The 23313-nt window shown below is 41.9% G+C and overlaps 1 protein-coding gene across 10 annotated transcripts in view; it reads left to right on the plus strand.

The window, feature by feature from the left end:
* The window catches only part of dlg1 (discs large 1), a 311020-nt gene that overhangs the window by 251681 nt on the left and 36026 nt on the right, over positions 1-23313 (plus strand). For all 10 annotated transcript variants that reach the window (XM_012376102.2, XM_012376104.2, XM_012376103.2 and 7 more), the window contains 2 exons: positions 899-1061; positions 2721-2859. In XM_012376102.2, coding sequence (XP_012231525.1) covers positions 899-1061; positions 2721-2859 — 302 coding nt within the window. The remainder of the gene's footprint in view (positions 1-898; positions 1062-2720; positions 2860-23313) is intronic.

Genomic DNA, 23313 nt, shown 5'->3' on the forward strand with positions numbered 1-23313 from the left:
CTCGCACCTCCTTTCTCGAATTATCGCGTACAATTCGTTAGCAATACATTTCCTTCGCAAAAATTACTGTTATTAACTTCATGAATTATTTCAATTTATTTACATTACGTAAAATTTCACTCATTTAAATTAACGATATATATAATTCTAATAATTAAATAATAATTACTTCAATTTTAATTTGTCAGATTTATTGAAAGCTAAATTTTGCCATGATTAAAGTACACGTATTGATTATATTTCGTTCGTTGTTTAATTTGAAACGACGAAAAACATTGAAGATACGCTCGTAGTTTTCGACGCCGGTTGTCGATTCGCGTCAGCTCGGTTATAATCACAACCGATTGCCCCTTAGTGTCTCAAGAGAGACAACCGCGACGCGCGAAAAGAAGCGGGAGGGGGAGCAACGGTTGACAGGGGAAATTGAACGGGGAAAATCAATTATCGAAGGTTCGCGGCACCGCGATCGAGTCGTTTGTGTGCGTCGCACGTCTATGCTGAGTTCGTGTCTCGGAAACACTCTTTCTTGCCGGTCGTTCGATAAACAAAACGGAAAAGTAGGACAATTCCCAGCGAGTGATATCTGCGCGCTGAATAAATGGATCGTACGAGAATTAGTGTGGATGCCGGGCATGTGTGTGTGTGTGTGTGTGCACGTGTACAGAAAGGTAATTCTATTTATTATGCTTGTATTTTATTGCGCGATACTATCGACGACGTATTACATTAAGCTTCTTTTATCGGATTGAGTAAAAATATTGCGAAGAACAATTGATCAGATAAATTTCAATTCAATTAGGCCTGTATGTCTTCGAATGTTTTATGTTCTTGATTATCGGCGATCATCGATGATCGCAGAAGAGCGTGTATCGCTAAAGGCAAATCATATCGATTCCAGCAAGGCGATAAGAATCTGGAGAACGTGACACACGAGGAGGCAGTGGCAACCCTGAAGGCGACCCAAGATCGCGTCGTACTTCTCGTTGCCAAGCCGGAAAGTGGAATTATACCCCCGCCCCCTCCAGCAATAGCGACGGACAATTCTCTCTCGCCTCAGCCACGTAAGTCATCAGTTTTTTTTCAAACATTTCGTACGCATGTTATTGTTCAATAAAATTAAACCATCATGAAGAAGCGAATGAATGGCAGTAATTTTATGCGGAGAGAAAATTGATTAGTACTTCATTTAAAATTCAATTACAAACCACATTGAACAAATAAATGAAATATGGTGTTTTAATTTACATTTTCTCAAGATATTCCATTGATCTCTTATAATAATTTGTAAAAAACACGTTCGGGAGGAGCCCGAAATATAATATAAAGGACAATTTCGTCGAGTATTAATCACGCAATCGAATGAAATCACGGCCCGTGCTTTTACTTCGTTCATGATTTACGAAGACGACCGAAAATTCCAACCGTGATTTAATGTCGCTTCTCGATTATATTTTTCACCGCTGCTTTTTCATCACGATCTCAATTGAAATAATAATTAACGGCGTCGTGTTGATTATTCAGAGTCGCTTGCGCGACACGTCGAAATTCAATATTTCGAACCGCAAATATCTCCGCCGCGCGACTCCCAGCTAGCTGAAAATAAACTGCGGAACCTCCGACGTTTCAGTATTGGAGTAGCATAGAAATGAATTTTTGATCCACGAATGTTTCCGTCAGAGCCGGGTTTCACCGACGATCGACGGCGTAACTTATGCATCAGCCTCGTAAAACCGGACTAGTAAACTCGCCCCGAATGACGGGGGGGCGTCATTCCCCTCCCGTTCCCGTTTATCGTGCGCGCCACGAATGCGGCGCACCGCGCGTCGGGAAACGTCCGATCGAGGAAATCTCGAGAGTACGACGTTAAAATTCAATGCCGCGCGGGAGGAACGCTCGCGGACGATGGTCCGTTCTTGCGAATTAACGAGGCCGGTTCTCGATATCCGTGCGCGAAATTGGCGAACGAATATAGGGAGATCAATTATTACCGCCTCTCCTTCGTTGTTACGCGATAAGTAAAAAGATTGCTGCTTGAAATATTAAAAAGACCGAGTTTGTCGTTGTATCGCGACAATATCACCGTATTTATTTTTCCCGTGAATGGAAAAAAAAAAAAGCGTAGCGACACAAGCGATATAGTCCATCCAATCCGTATCCTGCGGAAAAAGCGAACTCGATGGCGGATAGTTTGATGCCGACTGAATTCAAATTGCCCCTTTAATGCCGCGGCAGATCGCTGCCCCGCGGGATTATCCGAATATTTGCTTTAATCTCCAAGCGTAGTCCGGAACGCGGTGAGTTTCCCGGAGAAGTCGCCTCGGCGCGAATAAACAAGCTCGCTTTAGATTGAGATCGCTATTTTCTACCTCGGTTGTATTCTTTCCTTCGCACAATACACGCTGGAAGGTAAATAAAGTTAATGAAACAACAATGGAAACACATTAATATCATTATAATCCTGATATTGTTGTAATAAATTTCGCTGCGTCATGTTACAGTCATCACAATTGTTATTGTGACGATAAATAAAAGTATTAAAAAAACCCGACTCCTGATATTACACAAGTTGAATACACGCGTAAATACATATCGGACTCCGCTCGGTGCCGATCAAACTCGATATCGGCGAAATATCAACATTGTCAAGCTTGTTTACCTGCGATCTCGGTTCAACCTGTGTACTGTAATAATAAACGGCCCTTAATTTTCTGCGTCAACAGGTAAGCAGAACGGTTCCGTGTCGGCGCTGGAGAACAACACCGCGACGCTGTCATATTCACAGGAATCACGCCATGCGTCTTCCCTCGCTCTGCACGGCACCGGTACACCGCGGGCCGTTTCCCAGGAGGACGTCTCTCGGTGAGTTTTTCCCCTCTCTTTCTCTCTCTTGTTATTTTTTACACAGCGAGAACCGCGCGTGTTCGGTCAACTTCTGACGGTCCTTTTACAAAGATTGCTCGGTGTATCCGTTATCGCGCTGTGGTCTCTCGCCGAACATCGTAAAACAAAGCTCGCGCTCGCCGGTCACGTTCGATACTTTCAAAATGCATCGCCCCCGTTTCGCCCGTCCTCTCCCAACCCCGTCTCGGCCCGCTCGTTCGTACGTGATTTTATTTAACATCGCGTCACGCGTTACACGAACGGCTGGTTTTATACACTGCACCGCCCGATAATCTTCAGAAATGTAAATAGCACGCTGTGTCCCGGCGCTTTCAACGGCGATTCGGCGATAACCGCGTCGAGTTATTGAACGGAGTGTAATCGGGCACGATGTGTATTTCGTCGCGTTAATTTTAAAAGTGAAACGGATAAATTACATTGCGATGGACGTTTTGCGCGGGGATCGACGGATTCGGGCGCGAAAACCGATGGTGAATGAAGAGCCTGCGGTACGGCCGATGCGCACGAGCTAATTGCCGACGGATTAAAGGCTTATCGAATCGACCCCGACTGCGCCGTGGGGGTGGGATTGGTTCGAACATGTTATGTGCCTTCACCGGAGGCTTACGCGCGCCAGTCCGGCTCCTCCTATTGACCCGTCCGTTCGTTATTAACCTCTCCCGAATGCTGCCGCACCAACACTGCCCGGGATTGCTCAGGTTAAGGTCGTCGCCGGACATCGCGCGAGCAGAATAGAGGATTCGACGGAGCGACGACGAAGGCCTGTAATGCGGCGATGTCGAATTATCATCTAAAACGTTTCATCACACTCTGATGAATCTCGCTCGTTTTTCTCCTATTTTTTTCGCATCTCTATTTTGAATTGTTCGCTTTCGTTTGCTTCTATCGTTCGCAATTTACTCCTTTGTCGCGAAGATATAAAAAGATAGATTGCGCGCGATATGACATTGAAAATTGCGCAACGTAATTAAGTTAAATTTGAGGTTTCCGAACGTCGTGTATGTTTCGAGATGTTGCGGATTCCGGTTCTAAGCTCCGTAGCAAATCCAATTCAACCCCATCTAATCTAATCTAATTCTCTATTCGCCTCTCGAAGAACGCCATTGACGAGAGTGGAGTCTTCGTTTAACTAGACTTCGATCGAGAGAAAGGGATGAGATAGCGCGCGAGCAAGAACTAATTGCTACTCTTGAGTGCGTCGTCGGACTGCTGGAAGCCAGTCGTCGTTTCGACATTACCATGAATGGAATATTTCATCAAGCCAACCGTCCGCGGCGGAAGTTTGACGCGCCTGTGTACCGCCAGCCGCGGTACATTTATTCGTTTTTCGAACGCGCAGAAACCGCTCGCACAATTTTCTGATTACAATATTCATTGGAATTTCGGGGTTAGCGTTTTATATCCGCGCTTTCACGCTCGCCTTTTGCTTCATGATTCTGTAATCGCGATCACTTTCGGAGATCAAGGGAGGCTATTATTATTTACGCGTTTCGTTCATTTAATATTAACGAGAAATTTAGAGAGATCGAAAAGGTAACATCGAAATTACAGAATAAAAAATACAAAGGAAATACAATACGATGGAAACGCTTTTTCGCATCATAAAAGTTTGACCGTCGGTTAAAAATTATGGCAAAACGACGCGCTGTCATTTATTTGAACTTAATCAACATTCTGCTGGAAAAAAAATTCCGCTGTCTGAATATCGTGGCTGTCGAGGCATCGCGCTTCGCATTACGGAAAAACAATCGCGTTCGCACACTCCGAAGAGGAAAATATCGCGAAAGGAATAAAGTCGAGCGCGCTCGGCGAACTGTAATTTTTATCCTGTTTGATTGGAACAATTCCGAGCGTTGATTGGCAGACTCGTCTTTGTTTCCCGCGGCTTCGTTTGACGTACGCGTTGCGGTTCAAAAAGTTTCCCCCGGGTAAATTCCTTGTTTCGCTTTTTCATTCGCACGGTTCGCCGGGTATCGTCTCATCGATACCACGCCGACCGCATCGCGCGCGCTACAAAATACAGATGCATTTTTATTGCGCGGCGGCTGTTCTCCGCTCTCTCCCCCTCCCACTTTGTCGACGTCGCAACGCGTTCGCAATGTGCGTTTTAATTACTCGGGCGTGTCCAAAGATACCGCGCACCGAAGCCGATACTCATGATTACCGTAAACTTCAACGTAATTTCTCGACGGCCAAAGTTGGACCTCATTTAGCTCATATCTTTCGGTTTAATTGTATCAAGCGTTAATTTCCAAATCGTAACAATTCTCTCACAATTCGAAAATTTATTCGATATTTTACTGTGACATTTGCTTAGGAATTTATTTGATCCCATTAGACGCGTCAGTTATAATTTTCGAATGATGTCAATTACGCGCGATATTCCCCGGCGATGTAATCCGCAATCATGTATGCACGCGAGTGGACACATTCGGGTGCATACATGTAGCGGCCTGCGCGCAGCTGCATCACCGATATGTGGGCCAAGGTCGCAGTTGGCCCGGGTCACGAGCGAGCGAGCGAGCGAGCGAACGAGCGAGCTGCCGACCAATCTCGCTTACGTGATGCGGTCCTCTCCGCATCGATCCGAATGCGTCCTACTGCATCCTCGCCAGATACCGCTGAACTCTGGCCATTGTGACGGGACCAGGTGGACCGCGCGCTCTGTCTATCTTAATTATATCGGCGAACAAATTTAACGACGAAATGTGATACAAGTAAAAATACAAGGATTTGAATGATCCAATTAACGAAGTTCATTTCTCACAAGACAGCGAATAGAATTTTCTCATTCGAGTGTACAATAATTTCAAAAATTATATTTACATATTACTGAACCTTATTATATCTGCGCGTCTCTGGCGGACTTCCCGAACTTGAAAGGAAGAAGGAGCCATTTTTCACTTTTCACACATTATCCTTTTCACTTTTCTTGTGACGCCGCTGAGTACACAGTGCATTAGCGACTTACCACGAGCGCTTTGCTTTCGGTAGCTTTGACGGTCGACAGAGAGAGAGAGAACCCCCTTCGTCCGGCTCATTGTACCGCGTCCTCCTATGACGGGGCAAATTTAATTTCTCCTGCGACTCTCATCCCGTCGGACGTCCTAACCGGAGATGTCCGGTTCGGGACGAGGGAACCCGCAGGAACCGCGGACTCCCACGGACAATAGAGCAGTCCGAGACCCGAAAGAGACGTCATGAAAAATTTACTCGACGATTTCACACCCAGCCGGAAATACTGATTATGCGAATGTGAAGGGTTCGCCAGTTGCGTTCTCTGAATACAAGAGTAGATGATTGCCATCGCATTAGTATTCGGAAAAAATTGTTCTTGAACTTTTTAACTCTTACGTTTTTGTACGCTTTTACGTTTCGAATTTCTGTGATTATTAATATATGATTTTATTATGCGCCTTTTTGTTGCAAACAGTTATTTAGCGATTCTCATCAATCTATTCGTTTTCAAGTTATTTTAGTTTCAACGTTTCATATTTCTTCTTGTTAACAATATCCATCTTCTTGTTTTTATTCGCGTCGTATTTTCCATTTTTTTTCTCTATATTTTTTTTGTGTTTCTATTTTGTTGATATTTTTCTCATCTTGCACTGGCAGTGTTCTGTAGGAAGTATTTCATTCTAGAACACATTATTTTATTCCGTTTTATTCAATATTATTTTATGTTTTATCAGACGGAGATTTATTTGTTAGATATTTTTCTCTGCTCTGCAACCAAAGATTATTTTATTGTAAAAAATTATATCACCGCGGAAATTTGTGAACAATACGATATAACCGTTTTAAACGCGGAGAACATTTTAACAAACTCTTCGATGAGCCTGGCAATACGCGACGGAAGCCGGAAGCACGTGCAGCGAGGATTAAGAATTCTCTGCCGCCGAACAATTTCCAGAAGCGCGGAAGCGGTGCTTTTGCATCGAAAAATAATGGATTTCCCGGCGCGAGATGATCCTGCATTATCTAGCGGGCTGACAGTACTAACCGGAAATTTTCCACGAGTTTCCCGGGAAAGCACCGCGAATTTTTCCCTTTCCTTCCTCAGACGCGACACCGGGAATCGTTGCATTGTTCGCGAGACTTCCTGGGCTTCCGTGAATTTTCGCACGCTGTACTTTTCACGGTGTAGTTACTCGTGTGCATTCCCGAAAACGGCGAATACTTTTTACTTCTAATCCGCAAAACTTTTTTTCGCTGGAGAATAGAGTTGAGAGATGTTACCTGTGTCCTTTTTTCTTACATTATTCTATCGTAGCTTTTAATCAAATGCCGATATTAAATCGTTTATTTTATAACTAAATTGCTTAACATTTATCTGTAAATTTTATTAATTATTTAAATACAATTCTATTTTTTCAACTATTATTTTATTGAAACATATGCCGCGATAAAAATGGTTTCTCGCATTAAAGTCGGTGCGATGCTGTTCCGTAATTAGATCAACGGTGAAATTTATTTAATCCTATCTTATGGTAGACCGTCTCTATTGTAACTAAAATAAATCCGTTGTATAGCACGCACGGTGTATGCGCCTTTGGACCGTGCCATCTGCGGCGAAATATGCGCTTGCTACCGCGCAATGGGTGCATTTGCACAGTTTGTTTAATTTACAGTCCGCGACCCAATTCCGGACCGTTCTGTATAATGTATCGTTTGTTGCGGCGCGATCTCTGGAGAGCTGTTGTCTAGGAAACGTAGAGCATTGTGAGGCGCGCTTAATACAAGTTGCGGAAATTTAAACGATAAACGTTTCTTGGAATTGGACCATTTAACTAAGAAGAAAACTATTCTCCCTTTTTTATTTAATCCATTGCGTTAAAGAATTGAACTGTTTATGCATTTCTATTTACAACTTTTCACGTTGGAGAGTAGTCTAAGTCGAGACACCGGAGTAGACGTATTAATTAGAGATGTTTACCTTTGCAGTCGCAAGATGTGTACACTTCAGAGTTAAAAATAGATGAGTATGTTTTGGTGATGGAATGATACTTTTAACGATTTTACGTATTTTAATCATTTCTTCAACATTTTCTCTTTATTTTATATATAATAGTTATCAGTCTGTGAGAAATTGTGTTATTTGGAAAATTAGTTAACCAATAGTTGAAGAAGTTATATTTATACCAATTGCATCAATATTTTGTGAATATTTTATTCAAGTTTATCTTTGTATATTGAAGAAAAAAAAAATTGCTAGAATTGCAACTTATTAATTTTATACGAGTTGCAAGTTGCGATCGTGAGAAGAAAATAATATCGATATCAAGAGATTTACGATCGCAATCGATCAAAAGATGCGAAGTGACGCGATTTTTCGCGAGTTTCGCTGAAACGGTCGTTTTCTGCGGATTGGCTGACGGTCGGCGATTAACGAATTGGCGACCGGAAGTTCCTGTGCAGAAACGACCAGTACGTACAATTCGCGGTCGTCGAGCCAATAAGTCTTCCGGTGGCGCGCGAATAACGCTGGCTCAGCCGTCTAGACGTCATCGCGACGCCGCCGTCGTCGAGAAGGAAGAGAAATTCTCAACCACGCTCGCGCGATCACGCCGGCGTCGTTTAACGGCGTTGGCTTTCGCGGCCCGGCAAGATTTCGCGTATCATTCTATGTCAGCGCGCGCCTTTCAACGACGCCGAGTCAGCGCGATATTCGTCCTCCTTCCTCCCCTTCGTCCTATCGTTGCGTCGATCTGGAACAAGATAGTGGAGATTTTATTCTGATATAACCGGAAATGTGATTTTCTCTCCATCGGCTAACCGCGAAATGGAAAATTTGTAGGGGTAAAGAGGATGGAAGAATAGCAAAGGGAAAGTAATAATATCCTTCATTTAATTTTTTACTATCAAATTATTTTTGAGAAACGTTCTGTTAAGAGAAAAAAATAATTGAAATAATAATAAATCCATATCTCACGAAGCAAAATATGTTTTCGCATTGTAATTTGAAGATAATGATCGGTGAAGAGAATATAAAAGGAAACGAAATATATGTCTAGTGTCTGAAGTTTAAAAGAAAGAAAGATAATACACAAATGTGTTTTTAACATCAAAAAATACGTGAATTCGTTTTGTGTCTAAAATAGAAATACGATGACAAGTCTGTGCTAAGTTATCTGAATGATAAATGATTGATTTAATTTTGTCAGTAATATCCTTTTCGAATGCCAACTCAAAATAATTTCATTATATATTGTTTCTCTACAATATTAAGATACACGGATTGTTTTTAATTTAAACTTTCATAATAACCAAGGTCTATAAAATTCTAATAAATTGCAACATTGTCAGTTGGTAATATCTTGGCCGCGCATAAAGCCCGTAAAATTTTTTTTAAGTGACGTATAAAACGTAAAGCGGAAACTCTTGAGCAACGTAACTTTTACAGTATGCGCAAAGCTTCTCGTTGGCAGTATCAGAGTTGGCAGGTTATCGCCGCGGTGAGTAGTCCGGATACTTCATTAACCAGCCGGAAGTTATGTCCGGAACGTGAGAAAGGAGGGAAAGCGACGTCCCTCGGCTGACTTGGCCTAAAAAGACGAGAGACGACGTTGCGATGCTTTGCGCCAGACGCGAGATCAAAGAGCGTATCGCGGGGAAATGCAGATTTTTCCGCGACGGAAGCTCAGCCGAGGAAACGTCCGCTCGAAGGGATTGAAAATTTTCTAGCCCAAACCCGTCGTCGCGGAAATTTCCTGATTTAATTTCGTACGATGCGCGAGGCACATTTCGCGGAAGTTGCGCGGGATGGATTCGACGTCCGTCGCCGGCAGCGAGTCGATCGTGCAACTCGATATCGACCGAAGACAGAGCAGAGTGACGGACGGTAGGGACGGACGTAGCAGATGGGGGTTTTAAAGTAAAATGAAACGTGTCGTCGCAGGGCTAAAAACCAGACAAAATGGATTCCGGGAACCAATTAAACTTGCACGAACCCGAAACTGCGCCGCAACCCTTCTTCAATACCTCCCGGTTTCACCTTTTCCCTCATCGCCGTCCGAGCCCCGATGAAAACGGTGAGCTCCAATAATTTATTTCGCGTTTATCTTGGAAACTTTACCGCGAATCACTTTCCATACTTTCGCGTGATGTATGCAATAACTTCTTCTTCTTCTTCTTGTTAGGGATAGCGATTAACTTTCTCGTATAAACATAATTTTTTTTAGATAATTGTAATTTTATGATGTAACAAAAGCGCCGATAAACCAATATCTCTAATTTGTGCGTGCAATGAGAAAATTATAAGGGCGTGCAAAATTGTGATCTGCAAAGTGCATTAAGGAATTAAGTAATTAATAATTATATATGTACATAAAATGGCTTGTTAAATTGAATTATGGATTTATTTGAATCCGTATATTAATCCGAGAATGCTAATAAAGACCGATTATTATTATTAATTCATGTTAATATGATTCTATATATAGAATCAGAAAATTACACGATTAATGCGCGAAAATACATATATAAATAAGGTACAATAGAATATTGATAAAGAATTACAATTAACAGCTACATGACACGAAGACAACTGTGAAAATTATACGTATGTGCGCTGAATATTCAAATTCTGAATTTTTTAGATTCTCAATATTTGTCTTCTTTATGTTTTTCTCGGGTTTCCGCGCCACCATTCTTTCCGCGGGAATAAAACTTAGTTCATTTATTTTTCCGTCGGCCTTCCCTGCATCATCCACCGCTTAAATCCACTAGGCTGATCCTCGCGAGAACTGGTATCCTGTCATATTATTTCGACGTGTTCTTTTTGCGCTTCCTCTCCGGCTGGATGAGAGGTCCCGTCAGTTTCGCGGAAAGCTCGCAATTAAATCTTCCGTCGAGGCGTGCGACTAATCCGGTAGTCCACCATCTTTTTCCCTCCCGTAAACACATTCACGCACACACACACACACACACACACACACAAATATAGCTTGGCGAACACGCGCTCCTGAACCTTCGAGAGAAAGGAGAGTGGTCGACGTTATTAATGGCTGTCCTTTCGTCGTGAAGCGTGGACATCGCGAATTAATCAAAATCATTCTGCTGTCGTGTCCCGCAACGAAATTGGAGTGAGATAGGTTCGCCTTTGCTCTTCGAGACCGCTCTAAGAAAGTTGATCGATGGTTTTTCGGAGGATGTCGGAGTCGGATTTTTACGACTTTCGAATCATTTTTTACGTCGATCGCTTGATCTTGCAAAGAGGTCACTAGTTTTTCCACTTATCTACTCTTATCTCTTATCTATTATCCTTACTTAATATTAAGGTCGTCTCTTCAGTAATCTTCTTTTAATTTAAACATGCTTGGAATTCGAATTTAGTATTTTAATCCAACGATTAAGCGAGGCAGGTAATAAATCAAACTTACGCTTTAGCGTTCTAGAAAAACTTTTTCGCTAGAAAGCGATTTTTCACGCGATTTCCGCAAGCTTCTTGGGAACGCCAGGTTGCCAGGTTCTCACTCTAATCCGCGGCATCGCGTGACAATCGGCGGATATTGATTTATAGAACAACACACACGAGTATCAGAGGATACCATCTGCGACTTTTTTTTGACACTCGTAAAATGAGAGCTTTGCCACGGAGAAATCTCATTTCGCGCGTGTCAAAAATCTCTCTCTCTCTCTCTCTCTCTCACTCTCTCTCTCTCTCTTTCTCTCTTGCTCGCTCTCTGTGACTATTTGCGGCGACGAATTTCCCACCTTTATCATCTAATTTTAAATTGGCAAGGTCGTACCATACAGAAAGATTATCTGTTTACTATTATATCGCGAAGTAACTTATCAAACTCTCGCTCTCTCTCTCTCTCTCTCTCTCTCTCTCTGTCTCGGTTAGAAAGTATCACTTTTCATTTTAGTTCCGCGTTACTATTCATTCTGTACGTACACGTTCTTCTCGTCGACGACGTTAGCGTTCGTCGCATCCGAAGCACCGCTGTCGCACAAAGTTTCTGATATCAAGCAGCGTACATCCTCTCAGAAATTGCAGCACATGTTCTGGCGAGCGCGCGGAATCGCGTTAAGCAAGTTCGTCGCGCGGTACTCAAAAGATCCTTTCGGGGACACACCGTCGCGAGAGAGACCGGAGCCAAGTTGGCGAAATCTGGCGACAGATTCCGCACGAAGGCGCGCGTTAAGCCAACGTTCCTCGACCGGCTCTCTCCTGGCCGGCGGACCTTGTACGTTCATTAGGCGAGTTTGCGACGTTTTCGGTGTCCACCGAGAGCGACGGGCCTACACTATACTCGCTCCGTATCCGCGTATCCTCCTGCTCTCCCGGTCGGAAACTCGCGGGACACGGCGCGGAGATTTGGGAAATGCTCGGTGATCCAGTTACCAGCCGTTGAATAATATCTATTGTTAGTTGCCGGCGGCGGGGACTCGGCGGGTGTTAGCGAATTTATCGACTCGGCAAACTCTAAGTCCGGATTTGTCAATCTTGCGGCGGCACAGGACACGGCGTAGCCGCGCTCGAGCGGGATGTAAGTGTCAGCGGAGTTTACTCGGAGATGATGAATCTTCCGCGAGCATGTATCGTCGTTGTTGAAGACGTGATTGTTAAGCAACGAGCTACCGTAAATTGATGCACAAATTGATAGATGAAAGCCGCGTCGGTGGGGCACTTTATGTAAAACCGAAATTAACATGAAATTATCAATACAAGCAAAATTACTCACTTTCAAATATACATATTTTTAAGGAACTTTAAAACGATAAATAAACAGTTCTATTAATAACTTGTAGTCATCTTGGCAGCAATTTTTAAAATTTTTTATTCATATGTCAAATGTTACGATGAAGTATGAATAATCCCCGCGTGATAAACGTGCATGAGCTGTGCTGATATCGATGAAATTTCTTCTTCGCGCGAGGTTAAATGAAAAATTGTAATGTAGCGCAATATTATCGCGAAGGACAATGACGGTATTGCATCGGCGTATCAATCGCGTGACGTCGCCAATTTATGTAATGAGGACGCCGAAACGTCATAATTCCCGCATACGAACGTAAATTATTAGCGTCGAGCGACAACGAAACTGCGACGCAAACCGAGACGGCAGATCATTATGTTAGAGCGATCTCGATGAGAGAGGCGCGCGTGCACATATGTGTGTACGTGTTCGCGCGCAGCAAGGTGGGAAGGGATGGTTGCGCAACCACGCCGCCAGTTATGCGATTAATATGCGCGCCATTGTGCCAAACTGTGTCACCAAGTGCACACGGAGATCGGGAGCGCTTCTGGGACGCAGATGATAACCGTTAAGCGAACTGTCCTGACGGTGAACAATAAGCTTCGAAGTGTCGATCATTTAACGCGCCGTCTCGGCATGTCATTGTCTCTCTCTCTCTCTCTCTCTCTCTTTTTCTGTCTTTTGGACAGCATTCCGCATATTAGCGGCTTCTCTATACAGTGTGCTCGAAACCTATTTATTTTCCTTTGTTTATAGTTTCATCGGTAAATTTAAAAATATCTTTAGTTTAGAAATATTTTTTAGCGAAATTTAATCAAACACTGTGTCTCCTTTATTAAATATATTATTCTTAGCATTACGAAAATGAAGAAATTAATTGCACGATAATTCATAATTTACACACTAATTCGATTTATTAAACGACGGTAGACCCCGCATGAAGGCAACCAGATAAACGAGTGTGCACGCAATCTACCTTTACACCTTGATAATGTTCACAATAATACGAACATAAATATGTACATTAAGAAATTTAAGAAATATGCATGTATATGTGTTTCTTCTTTATTTTTATGAAAACGTCAAACCTAATTATATTCGCAATAGAAATAATAATTGAGTTTTGTGGGAAAACTATGACGAATAGTGATTCCTATCAAGCTTACTAATAGCTTACGGATGACTCACTCGTTTACTGATTCACTGCAACTCTCGCAAATCCGTGTCACCATACGTGATGCGTTAAACAAGAAAAGCAAATATAATTTATGTCAATCAATAATGTATCCATTTCATTTGAAATGAATCAAATGTAAGCTTGCTTAAAGTTTCTAACGCAATTTTAGTAATAAAAATTAAGTCTTTTTTGCGATTTTTAATAGTAATTAGTAAGACGGTCTTGAAATAGAATTGGTCGAATAATCGAAAACCGATAGTGACGTAATTCGATGATGGGGCCGAAAGTACGTCGAATTGTCATTAACGGGATTCGACGTTCCGATTTATACGCTAATGACTCACTCGATGAAATCACGTGTTCGCGGTGTGAATGGCATAAATTTTCGCATTCCAACGATGCGAAAGGAAATCCCAGAGTTAAATAGATTACAAGAGATCTAGCAGTGTTACGAAACCATGAGTGTACTATGAGAATACGAGAATATCAATATTATCAATATTTTACAATATAAAGGAATGGAAATGATAATAAAATTTTCAATACAATATTGTATAATAATTGTATATTGTTTATATTGAAACATACGAATCAATTAAATGCAATTGTATAATTAAATGCAGACCTAATTTACAAGAATTGATCTCCGATACGATATAGTTCATTAAAAATAATTAATGAGATGAAATAATCAATGCACGGGAAATAAATTTGCTATAAATCATCAATAAATTATTTATAATTTGTGTTCTGATTCGCGAATGACCGCGATAAATCGCTCAAAAGCGATCTGAAAAAAGCGCGGTGCAGAATTTCAAATACGGTTTCTGCGCGAAGTTTATTGCATTTTTGTGAAACACGTTCGCAATTTATGATAGGCGCGCGCATTCTTGTCAAATATTCAATCTTTTTGCGCTTTCTCTTCAGAAATTTATATCGGAGGAAGAAGTGGAGAAGAACAAGTTCAAAATGATCAATTTTGAGATACATTGTCGTAATTAGGAATACAAGCACGATAAATTGAACTTCACAATGAACTTCAATCGAATTGGAGCCATCAAATACGATTATCTGAAGCAGCGCAATAATTTTACGTTACAATGCACAATTGTTACTATCTTACACAAACAACTCATACTTCCTCAAATCAATGTTCTTTAAGTAAACTCTGCTATCTCGTATTTAACTTTCAACTTGATTAAATTGATCTTGAAAATGAAATTTATCTTTATTTATGATTCAATATTTATGCACTTTCTACTTGCGAACGCAGATACGCTATTATTTTCTATAATAATTTTGTATGATTTTAGATAATATGGTTCTAAAAATAACTACAGCGTTACCTGTGCAATCGCGAAAGGAAACTAGGCAGATACGTGTCTTCGTTAGACATCTCTCGGTGGACGTGATGGAATGCTATGTCATCTTCGACGTGCTTTACGCTAGAAATCGCGTCGTCGCGATCGTTATTGCGGTTGTCGACTTCCTGTCTATCGATACATATGTACATACGACGTGCACCGGTGGTTGATAGTAGCACGCCCCGAGCAGCGCGATACCGTTACGCTGTCTAACGGAGACAGAGTTAGAAAGTTTTCAATCCCGTCGCGCCGGATCGATTCTCTTCTAATTACGAGACCGTCGTTAACCCTCGCAATTTTCTCCCGACACTGCGAAAGTAAAAATACACCCGTGCGAGAAATCGCCGAACGGGGCTAATCTCGATGTCACGAGCCGTTATCGATGGATTTAAGCCGAGCTTAAAGCGGTTTTCCCTCCGTGCCGATTGCTATTATTAGTCTTGTTAGTCGTAATAGATCTATTATTGTTATTATCATAATTATTTCGAGCGCAAAACCTAGTTGTTAGTTTTTCCACGCAAAACCTAGTTGTTAGTTTTTCCACAAATAAAGAAACATAAATATATATTAATTATAATATATAAAATTAAAGTAATTATTTTTTAATAGTAATTTATCGCTTTGATAAATTTGTTACATTTTGAAAAACATTTTCGACTCGTAATAAACTGTTCATTTCTTTTTGTTAGACACAGATATTTTAATTATCACGGAAAAGTACGAAATTTAAATTCTGAGGTAGAAGATACGCCGCGTGTTTCGTCCAAATTTCTGACACTATCCTCATTTTATCAAACTAAACGCCGTAAAATCTTCCATGCTGCCGCAGCGCGTTTGGCCGGAAATGAACTAACCGATCGCGGGGTCTCGAAAAAGGGAGCCTCCGATGAAGGCAAACGTCTACAAGGGAGACAGGGACGCCATACATTCCGCGCGTCTTGCATTCGTAATTAAGCGGCTCCCCTTCTCTCCTCGCTATCGTGTCAGAATTGTGAGTCAGAAAACGGCGGCGTAGTCGACGCCGAGTGGAAAGGAAGGGTCCTCTTCTTCGGCCTCCGAGTCTACCTCGACACTTTTCACGATACGTTCTTACGCCGTGCGTCGTCCTGCGTGTTTATCGCGCCTCTCGCAGCCGGCACAGGTCTGGTCGCGCGAGTGCATAAAGGCTGAGTGTATTGACGAGGAGAGGAGGAGGAGGAGGAGGAGCAGGGTGACCCGATTAGTTCTCTGTGACGACTGGTGCGAAGAGTGAATTATTGTGATAATGATCGTACCATATTCGCGAGAGTCACGAGTGAAGCGTATGGGTGCGCGATAAGGGTGTATTCCGGGTGCAACTCATTCCAGCGATCGCAGCAAGGTGATAACCCCGCCGCCGCGCAATAAATGTGTACGTTATAACGACGAGAAGATGACTACTGCGTCACGTGGTCGTAGTTTGTCGCACGGGAGAAAGTCGGCGGGAGGAAGTAGTTAATGTGCTTGCTATTAATATCCACTCGTAACGAGTAGGTGTGAATGCAGCGTTAAGGTAAAAAATCGATAACGTACGATCTATCCGTCGACTGACAATTAATCGTTATTCTTCGCGCGGCGTTGCGAGCGCAACGTGAGTGCATTCGATGACGCCGCGTGAGCTCGTGTGAGCGCCAAGCTCGATCGCCGGAATAAATTAATTATCGACCTAACATATTTATCTGCTGACGCAAATATCCGATGTTACTAATTTATATTACACGACCGAAACTGTCCGCTCTAATATTCATCACATTGATAGCATCGCGATCCGTAATCTCGTCACAAACTCTGAAATTAAAAATAGCCCGGACGGTCGGAGAGAAACGATTCATCTATCGGTGGAGAGAGAGAGATCCTCGCGCAGCTTCCCGCTGTCGATAGCGATCGCGAGGCAATTATTTGCCTTGGCAGTGTCGTTCCGCATCGACAATTTTCACGACCCGCTCTCCTCTTTCGTGCCTCCGCGCTTGTTCCGCTCGTCCGATCGCGCCTCTCGCAGTATATTTTCCAGCAACCGGTATCCGCGCCAGCCGTGCGTGCTGCATAGCGAATTGCAGCGGCGGGCGCGCGCACCGCCGCGCGATACGATCGGCAGCATCGGCAGATGCAGCCGCGCATACGTACCTGCACGAACGAGTCTTCTGCGCGACCGTTCGAATAAACTCTATCGATAATAATGTGATTTATCCGGATTTCGATGGACGTATCGCGACGTGAGAAAAACACATCCACGCTAAAACGCGTCGCATTACGTCACAGCTTTCGGATAACGTACAAGTTGAATAATAAATTGGAAACTGGATTCTGAACTTACATCGTTCACGTCATTTTATCTCAGCAATTATTTTCCGCGCGCAAAATTCTTTACTAAAATTATTTTGATTAAAAAATTACACATTGATACATGAATGTGAATAGCAGAATTTAATAGTAAAAATAAAAGAAAAATTATGTGAACGATGTTGCAAAATGGCGCGGCCGTCGGAATTAAGAATTAATTAGCAGGAAATAATTTATTTACAAATCGCCGGATGTGCTGCATTTGGTCGTGATGATTTTACGTCGACTTGTTCGCAGCGAATTTATCATGAATAGGTATGCAGAGGATGGTGAAGAAAAATGCGCGCAATTAGCGCGAAGTCAAGAGTCAATTAGACGGCTCGGAACGACCTTGCGAGATATGCATTAGATTCGTTACGTCACGGATTCATAACTGATTAGTAAGATCGTAGCGTTCCACGGCCGTTTCCTTCGCACGTTCGTATACCGATTTGTCGCGTGCGAAATATCGCGATGAGATACCGCGCGGAATAATTCTCGAAGCCGTGCGCTTGGCGCGTGCAACGCAATTGCGTTCCGCGTACATTTCGCAGAGCCATCGCGCGATACGCATTTGCATGTGATACGAACGATCCGTGATAAACCAGCTCGAGTTATTTTAGGGGTAAAATAATATCGCTTCTCTCGAACGTGTCGCGGCGACTACGGTGCTTGCGCATAACTTGCTTATGATTTTGCCTCGCAAATGACAGGCCAGGGGGATTTATGAAATTCATTACTTTGCGATGTTTGCGTATGTTACGAAACGCACGGCACACAATTTCGCGCACGGCGGTTATATTTTCGCGGATAAACGAGAATCTCACTTTTTTGGAAAACTGTCACCAGAGGCTTGTCTGTTTTGGTATAAAACGCATAAATTTCTCATTTCGGTCGGTCGTAAAAAACGCGAGAGCCGAGACAGTTTGGACAGTTCATTGTGCTTCGACGGCTGGCTATCAAAGAAAAAAATCAGTGATAACCTGCGAAAAAAAAAAAAAATGAAAATTCCGTGCTCGTGACACATATATCCTCGATATCGGGATTCACTTTTTGGGCGCACTGCCAACTGCTTTTTTGTGCTTGGCATTCTGGTATCTACGCGCTGGTATCTAGACATTTCCTTTCGGATTCACACGGAACTATTTTTTGAAAATCACAAAAAATTATATTCATATATTAACAAAGCGAAAATTTTATTTAAAAAAAATTTTACTTCAGAATTATTAAAGAAGCGGTATTGTATTTCGAAAATCGAGAAACCGCGAGATTTTAACAGACGAATTTTATTTGTACTTAAAGCAATACAGAGAAGCGATAAATAGCGATTATTACATATGGGGGTGCGCATCCGGGAACAAAGGTAATAGATACGCTATCGCGTATGGCTAACTCGCCATTTCGTACAGCACGGTATTCAGAAATGTTTGCGAAACTCGATACCACGTGCGGATGTCATCGGCGAAGAGCGGGAATGCTGTTTTCCCGCAGGGGCAGATTCACACGGATCTGCAGAGGGCGGTTTCTATGCCAGCCGACTTTATACCGGCGAGCGATCCTCCGTGGTCGCAGCTGTGGCTCATTCTGCCCGCGGGTCGCGAAATATCGCGATATTTCACGTCCGATAGTGACCCGGCCGTAGGATGAAAACCTCAGCCATCCGGAAAGCTGGAAAAGCACGCCAGTGACGCGGAAATCGCGCAATGGCATAGCCGTTATCTCCGCTGCGGCGGACATTAACGCCGTAATTCCACCGTACTGCTAATTGGACGGCTTTTATACGGGCTTTGCATACATGCGAGCTACTATCTTCGTTGTTTTTTGTTATTCTTCTACCAGTTTTGTGTCCAATTATTCTTGGCAAACATTATCTCTAACTGGATTTTTCTTGTGATTTATTTTAATATTTGAAGTTTTATTTAACACTTAAATTTCATATTTTTGTGGTGTGAAATTGATATTAATATTTATCTTTGATAAATAAAATGATAAATAATTTTTGGTGTAAGAAAAATAACAAAATTGGATAAACTATCTTACAATGTACAATAATATAAAAGGATAATTGATCTTTTTAAAGATATAAATTAAGGAGCATTTAAAAGTACAAAATAGAAAATGCTAATCATGTTAAAGTAATTAGCTAATGTACAACGTTAATATTTTTAACATAAAGACATGTTTTTTTAGCGTTTCCTTTAAAAGAGTAAAGAATTCTTTAATAAAGTAAGGAAAAATTCACAATAATATCACGTTCAGACCTTAATGTTGTATTGACCGCGTGCGCACTGTACATGTATCCCGTATAATGCCTTTTACATTGAAGTTCGCGGTGTGAAATAAATTCCACGAGGATATCATTCTTTCATTTTTCGGTGTACTTTTCTCGCGTTTTCCGAAGGAGCGGCATGTTTTGCGAGCGTGCCACCCGGCGGTAATCGTCCTTCAATGCGATTCGACCACTATTTTCTCGACGCACATTTCGTCCGTCTCGCGTTTCCGGTTCCTTCTCTCCGAGAAATATCCAGCCCAGGATTTACGTATTTTTCGTCCTTGACCTTCGCCCATCGCGCTTGCTCCGACTCGCGTAAAAAGTTCGCGTCTGCTGCCAAGGGTGCAGCTGCAGCGACGACAGCGGTTGCACTTGCAAACTGGGTCATCAAAATCGCTCTTTCCCACGCGCGTGTTCCCCACGATTGCGTCACACATAAATATCTTTATTCGCGTCGTCGACGCAACCTTTTAATCTTTTAATAAATGTGCATTTTCTTCATGTGACGTCATCAAATTAACAAGTTAAGCGATATTTTATTTTATTTTAGAGAAAAATAGTCAATAAAGGAATTTCTCATATAAAATTTTAAGATTGTGCAAAATATGGTAGGAAAGAATATTAAACAATTTAAATATCTAAAATAAACTAAAGAAAATGTTTTGAAAAATTTATCTCAGTGATGCACTCGCAGTTTTACGATAATTTTTACTAACTGTATAAAAGCGAGCAAGCAAATATGTTTACCTTGTCGAGCAGATTCTTTTACATCCAATAAAAAAATCAATAGATGGACGTATAAAAAATGATGAGTTGATAGAATTTACTTACCGTTTCCTCCGGAAAAAACGAATATAAAATAAATACGGAATCTAAGCGTGTGTAAACGACGAATTTTTTCTGGCACGATTGACACTGTTGAGCCAAAAAGTATTCGCAGCATCGTTATACGATTTTTGTTCCGTGTTTTTTTAACCGCGGAAACGTATTTGCGGAAATCCTGGAATTTTTCGCTTGGAGTTCCGAAGAATAAATAGTCTTTTGATGAATCGATTTATGACTCTTAGTAGCCATTTTATCACGAAAATATTATTTCGCAGACTCACTCTCGCGATTTTTCAGATTTTTTTTTATTCTTTGCATTTTATTCATCCATAAATGCCGAATTGTTTGTTAAATCCCACTGATAATTTCGACCGAGAACGACAAAATTCACGCGCAACGAGTGAATTGGATATTTCAATAGATGTTTACTTTTTTCTCAAATACAGAGTTTTAATTACGTAAAAAGAAATATTTTTCTATTTTTGGTATCACGATAAAGAGAAGTTTTTATCAGACTAAAGAACTTCTCATTGCGAAATTTTGCGCGCGACAATTATTCGCATGTACAACATCGCGAGCTTCATCATAATTACTCACTTTTTGCGTTATAAATACTTCTTATGTCATAATGTAAGATGTCTTTTGAGCATCCTTAACGATATTAGCACACGCTATTAACTGCGTTTACGAGAAACTTGTTTTCGTTGGTCTTTAACGATAATAGCACACTCTGGCGCGGAACGCATCCCAGGAAGATCGCGCACTAAAGATCGGAATCCCTGCAACGCGCCGCGCGGATAAGTGCTCGAACTTCGCCGACGTAACGACGTCAGGTCGCCGTTTTCCCCCGGGGCGATCGATCGTTCGCGACGGGAATTTCGGCGCTCGTCCCACATTGTTTTGCGTTTTACGCGAAACGGCGTGGGCGGCTTTTGCGGTGAGGGCGGACGAGGCGGATTGTTTGTTCCCGGGAAATTCGGAGGGTTTACTCCCTGTGGTTTATTGCACGACACATGCTGTGATAATAATGTGTCCCTCGCGGTTGGGTCTGCTTGCTCGTTTTGACATGCATCACCGAAGTTTAACGCAAACATCGCAAACATTTTGGTCAGTGGGAAAAAGTTAGACCCTCGAAGTTGCTTGTGTAACTTTCGTGTTTTCGGATATCGCTACTACATATATATATATATATACGCGTCGTCCATATTTAGGTCATTGAAAAAATATGATTTCTATCGTGTAATTATATATTTGAATTCTTTTTCAATCGCACTTATTTCATTTCCTCAAAAATTATCTGAAAATTGATGTACAAAATCAATATTTCAGATGTAGCGATCTAATGGATCTCGTGATGATCATTTTCCTAAAATAGTGGACAAATCAGTTCTTCACACAATTTGATTGTATATATACAAAGCGCAAGTGTGTCCCATCGTTCGCGAACCAACACTCTACGCAATGGCGTGCGCGTATTTTACGAGGAATTCGCCGGTGTTCTCGAGAATGTCTGAAATGTCTACTCGAGGGACCGCCCCTCGAGAATTCCATCAGCTAGACAATGTGTGTATACTGAATAATGCCTCGGACAATTTCCCGACATCGAGACGAACGAACCGAGGGCGCCTTGTGCGAAGCGCAAATCCAAAGCGGATCCGACTACTTCTGGCCGTTTGCTCTCTCGCTCGCTCGCACGCTCGCCGGCTCGCGTGCGCCGATGTTTGCGATGGCGATCGCGATCGATCGAAGCATTTGGAGTCCCGGTAGAATTACATATTTGCCCCACTCCCCCGCCCGTTCCAAAATTCGATCTATTCGAAAAAGCATACGAGATCGGCGGCAACGATCCACGGAATCGTCGCGGTCTTTGTTCCGTTCGGGCAAAAGGGGGCAAATAAATACAAGGACAGTATAATCCTACTAACGTCCCTCCGATGTTATTTTGACCTCTGCGCACACAGAGTTCGCGAGTGAATTCCGCTGGCGTAAAGGAAAGTCCGCAAATGCAAATGTCGCGTGCGGTTACCCCGATCTACACAAACGCGCTTATTTGTTGTTAGAAAGGATACCATCGCGTTGGTCGATCGAAACGTTGCGATTACAAAGGTAATAAAGATGTTACATGATAATGGGAAATAATTGATCCTATAAGAAATGATTCAGAATTATTCTATTATTCGAATATTTTTAAATAACATAAAAAATAGTTTAGAAAATTATAACTTGTAAGTGCTTTTTAGTCGATTAAAATTTAATTAAATACTATAAAAATTACGCTAAAATGTGCAATGTAAAATGCTAATTTTTTAAAATTATTTACATAAATTTAACTTTTTGCCAAGACAATGCAAATTTGAGGAATAATTATCAGTATATCTTCTCGTTAAATTACTCGCTGAATTATATCTGGAAAAAACCGAACGGATTGGATGATGGCGCTTATATGAATGCACTATTGCTCGGTTATGTGCCATTGGAAATAATGCGAGGAAAAAGCGAGACTATAGTTGGGAAATGACAATATCTCATGGTTCCTCGTTATTCTGTGGAAGTCATGCGAAAATCACGCGGGCGCACTTTTTATAAGAATTCATAACGAGCACATTCTCGTAATTGGACATTCGAGAGATTCGCACTTTTATTAAACCGCACTCGGCCGAGCCAATCATGCCAATCATCGACAATGCAGATCAATTCACTACGCAAATGTAATCTTGGCGAGCCGTCGAACGT

Source organism: Linepithema humile, chromosome 2 (genome assembly GCF_040581485.1).
Source record: "Linepithema humile isolate Giens D197 chromosome 2, Lhum_UNIL_v1.0, whole genome shotgun sequence".
In the NCBI taxonomy this organism is placed as follows: Eukaryota; Metazoa; Arthropoda; class Insecta; order Hymenoptera; family Formicidae; genus Linepithema; species Linepithema humile.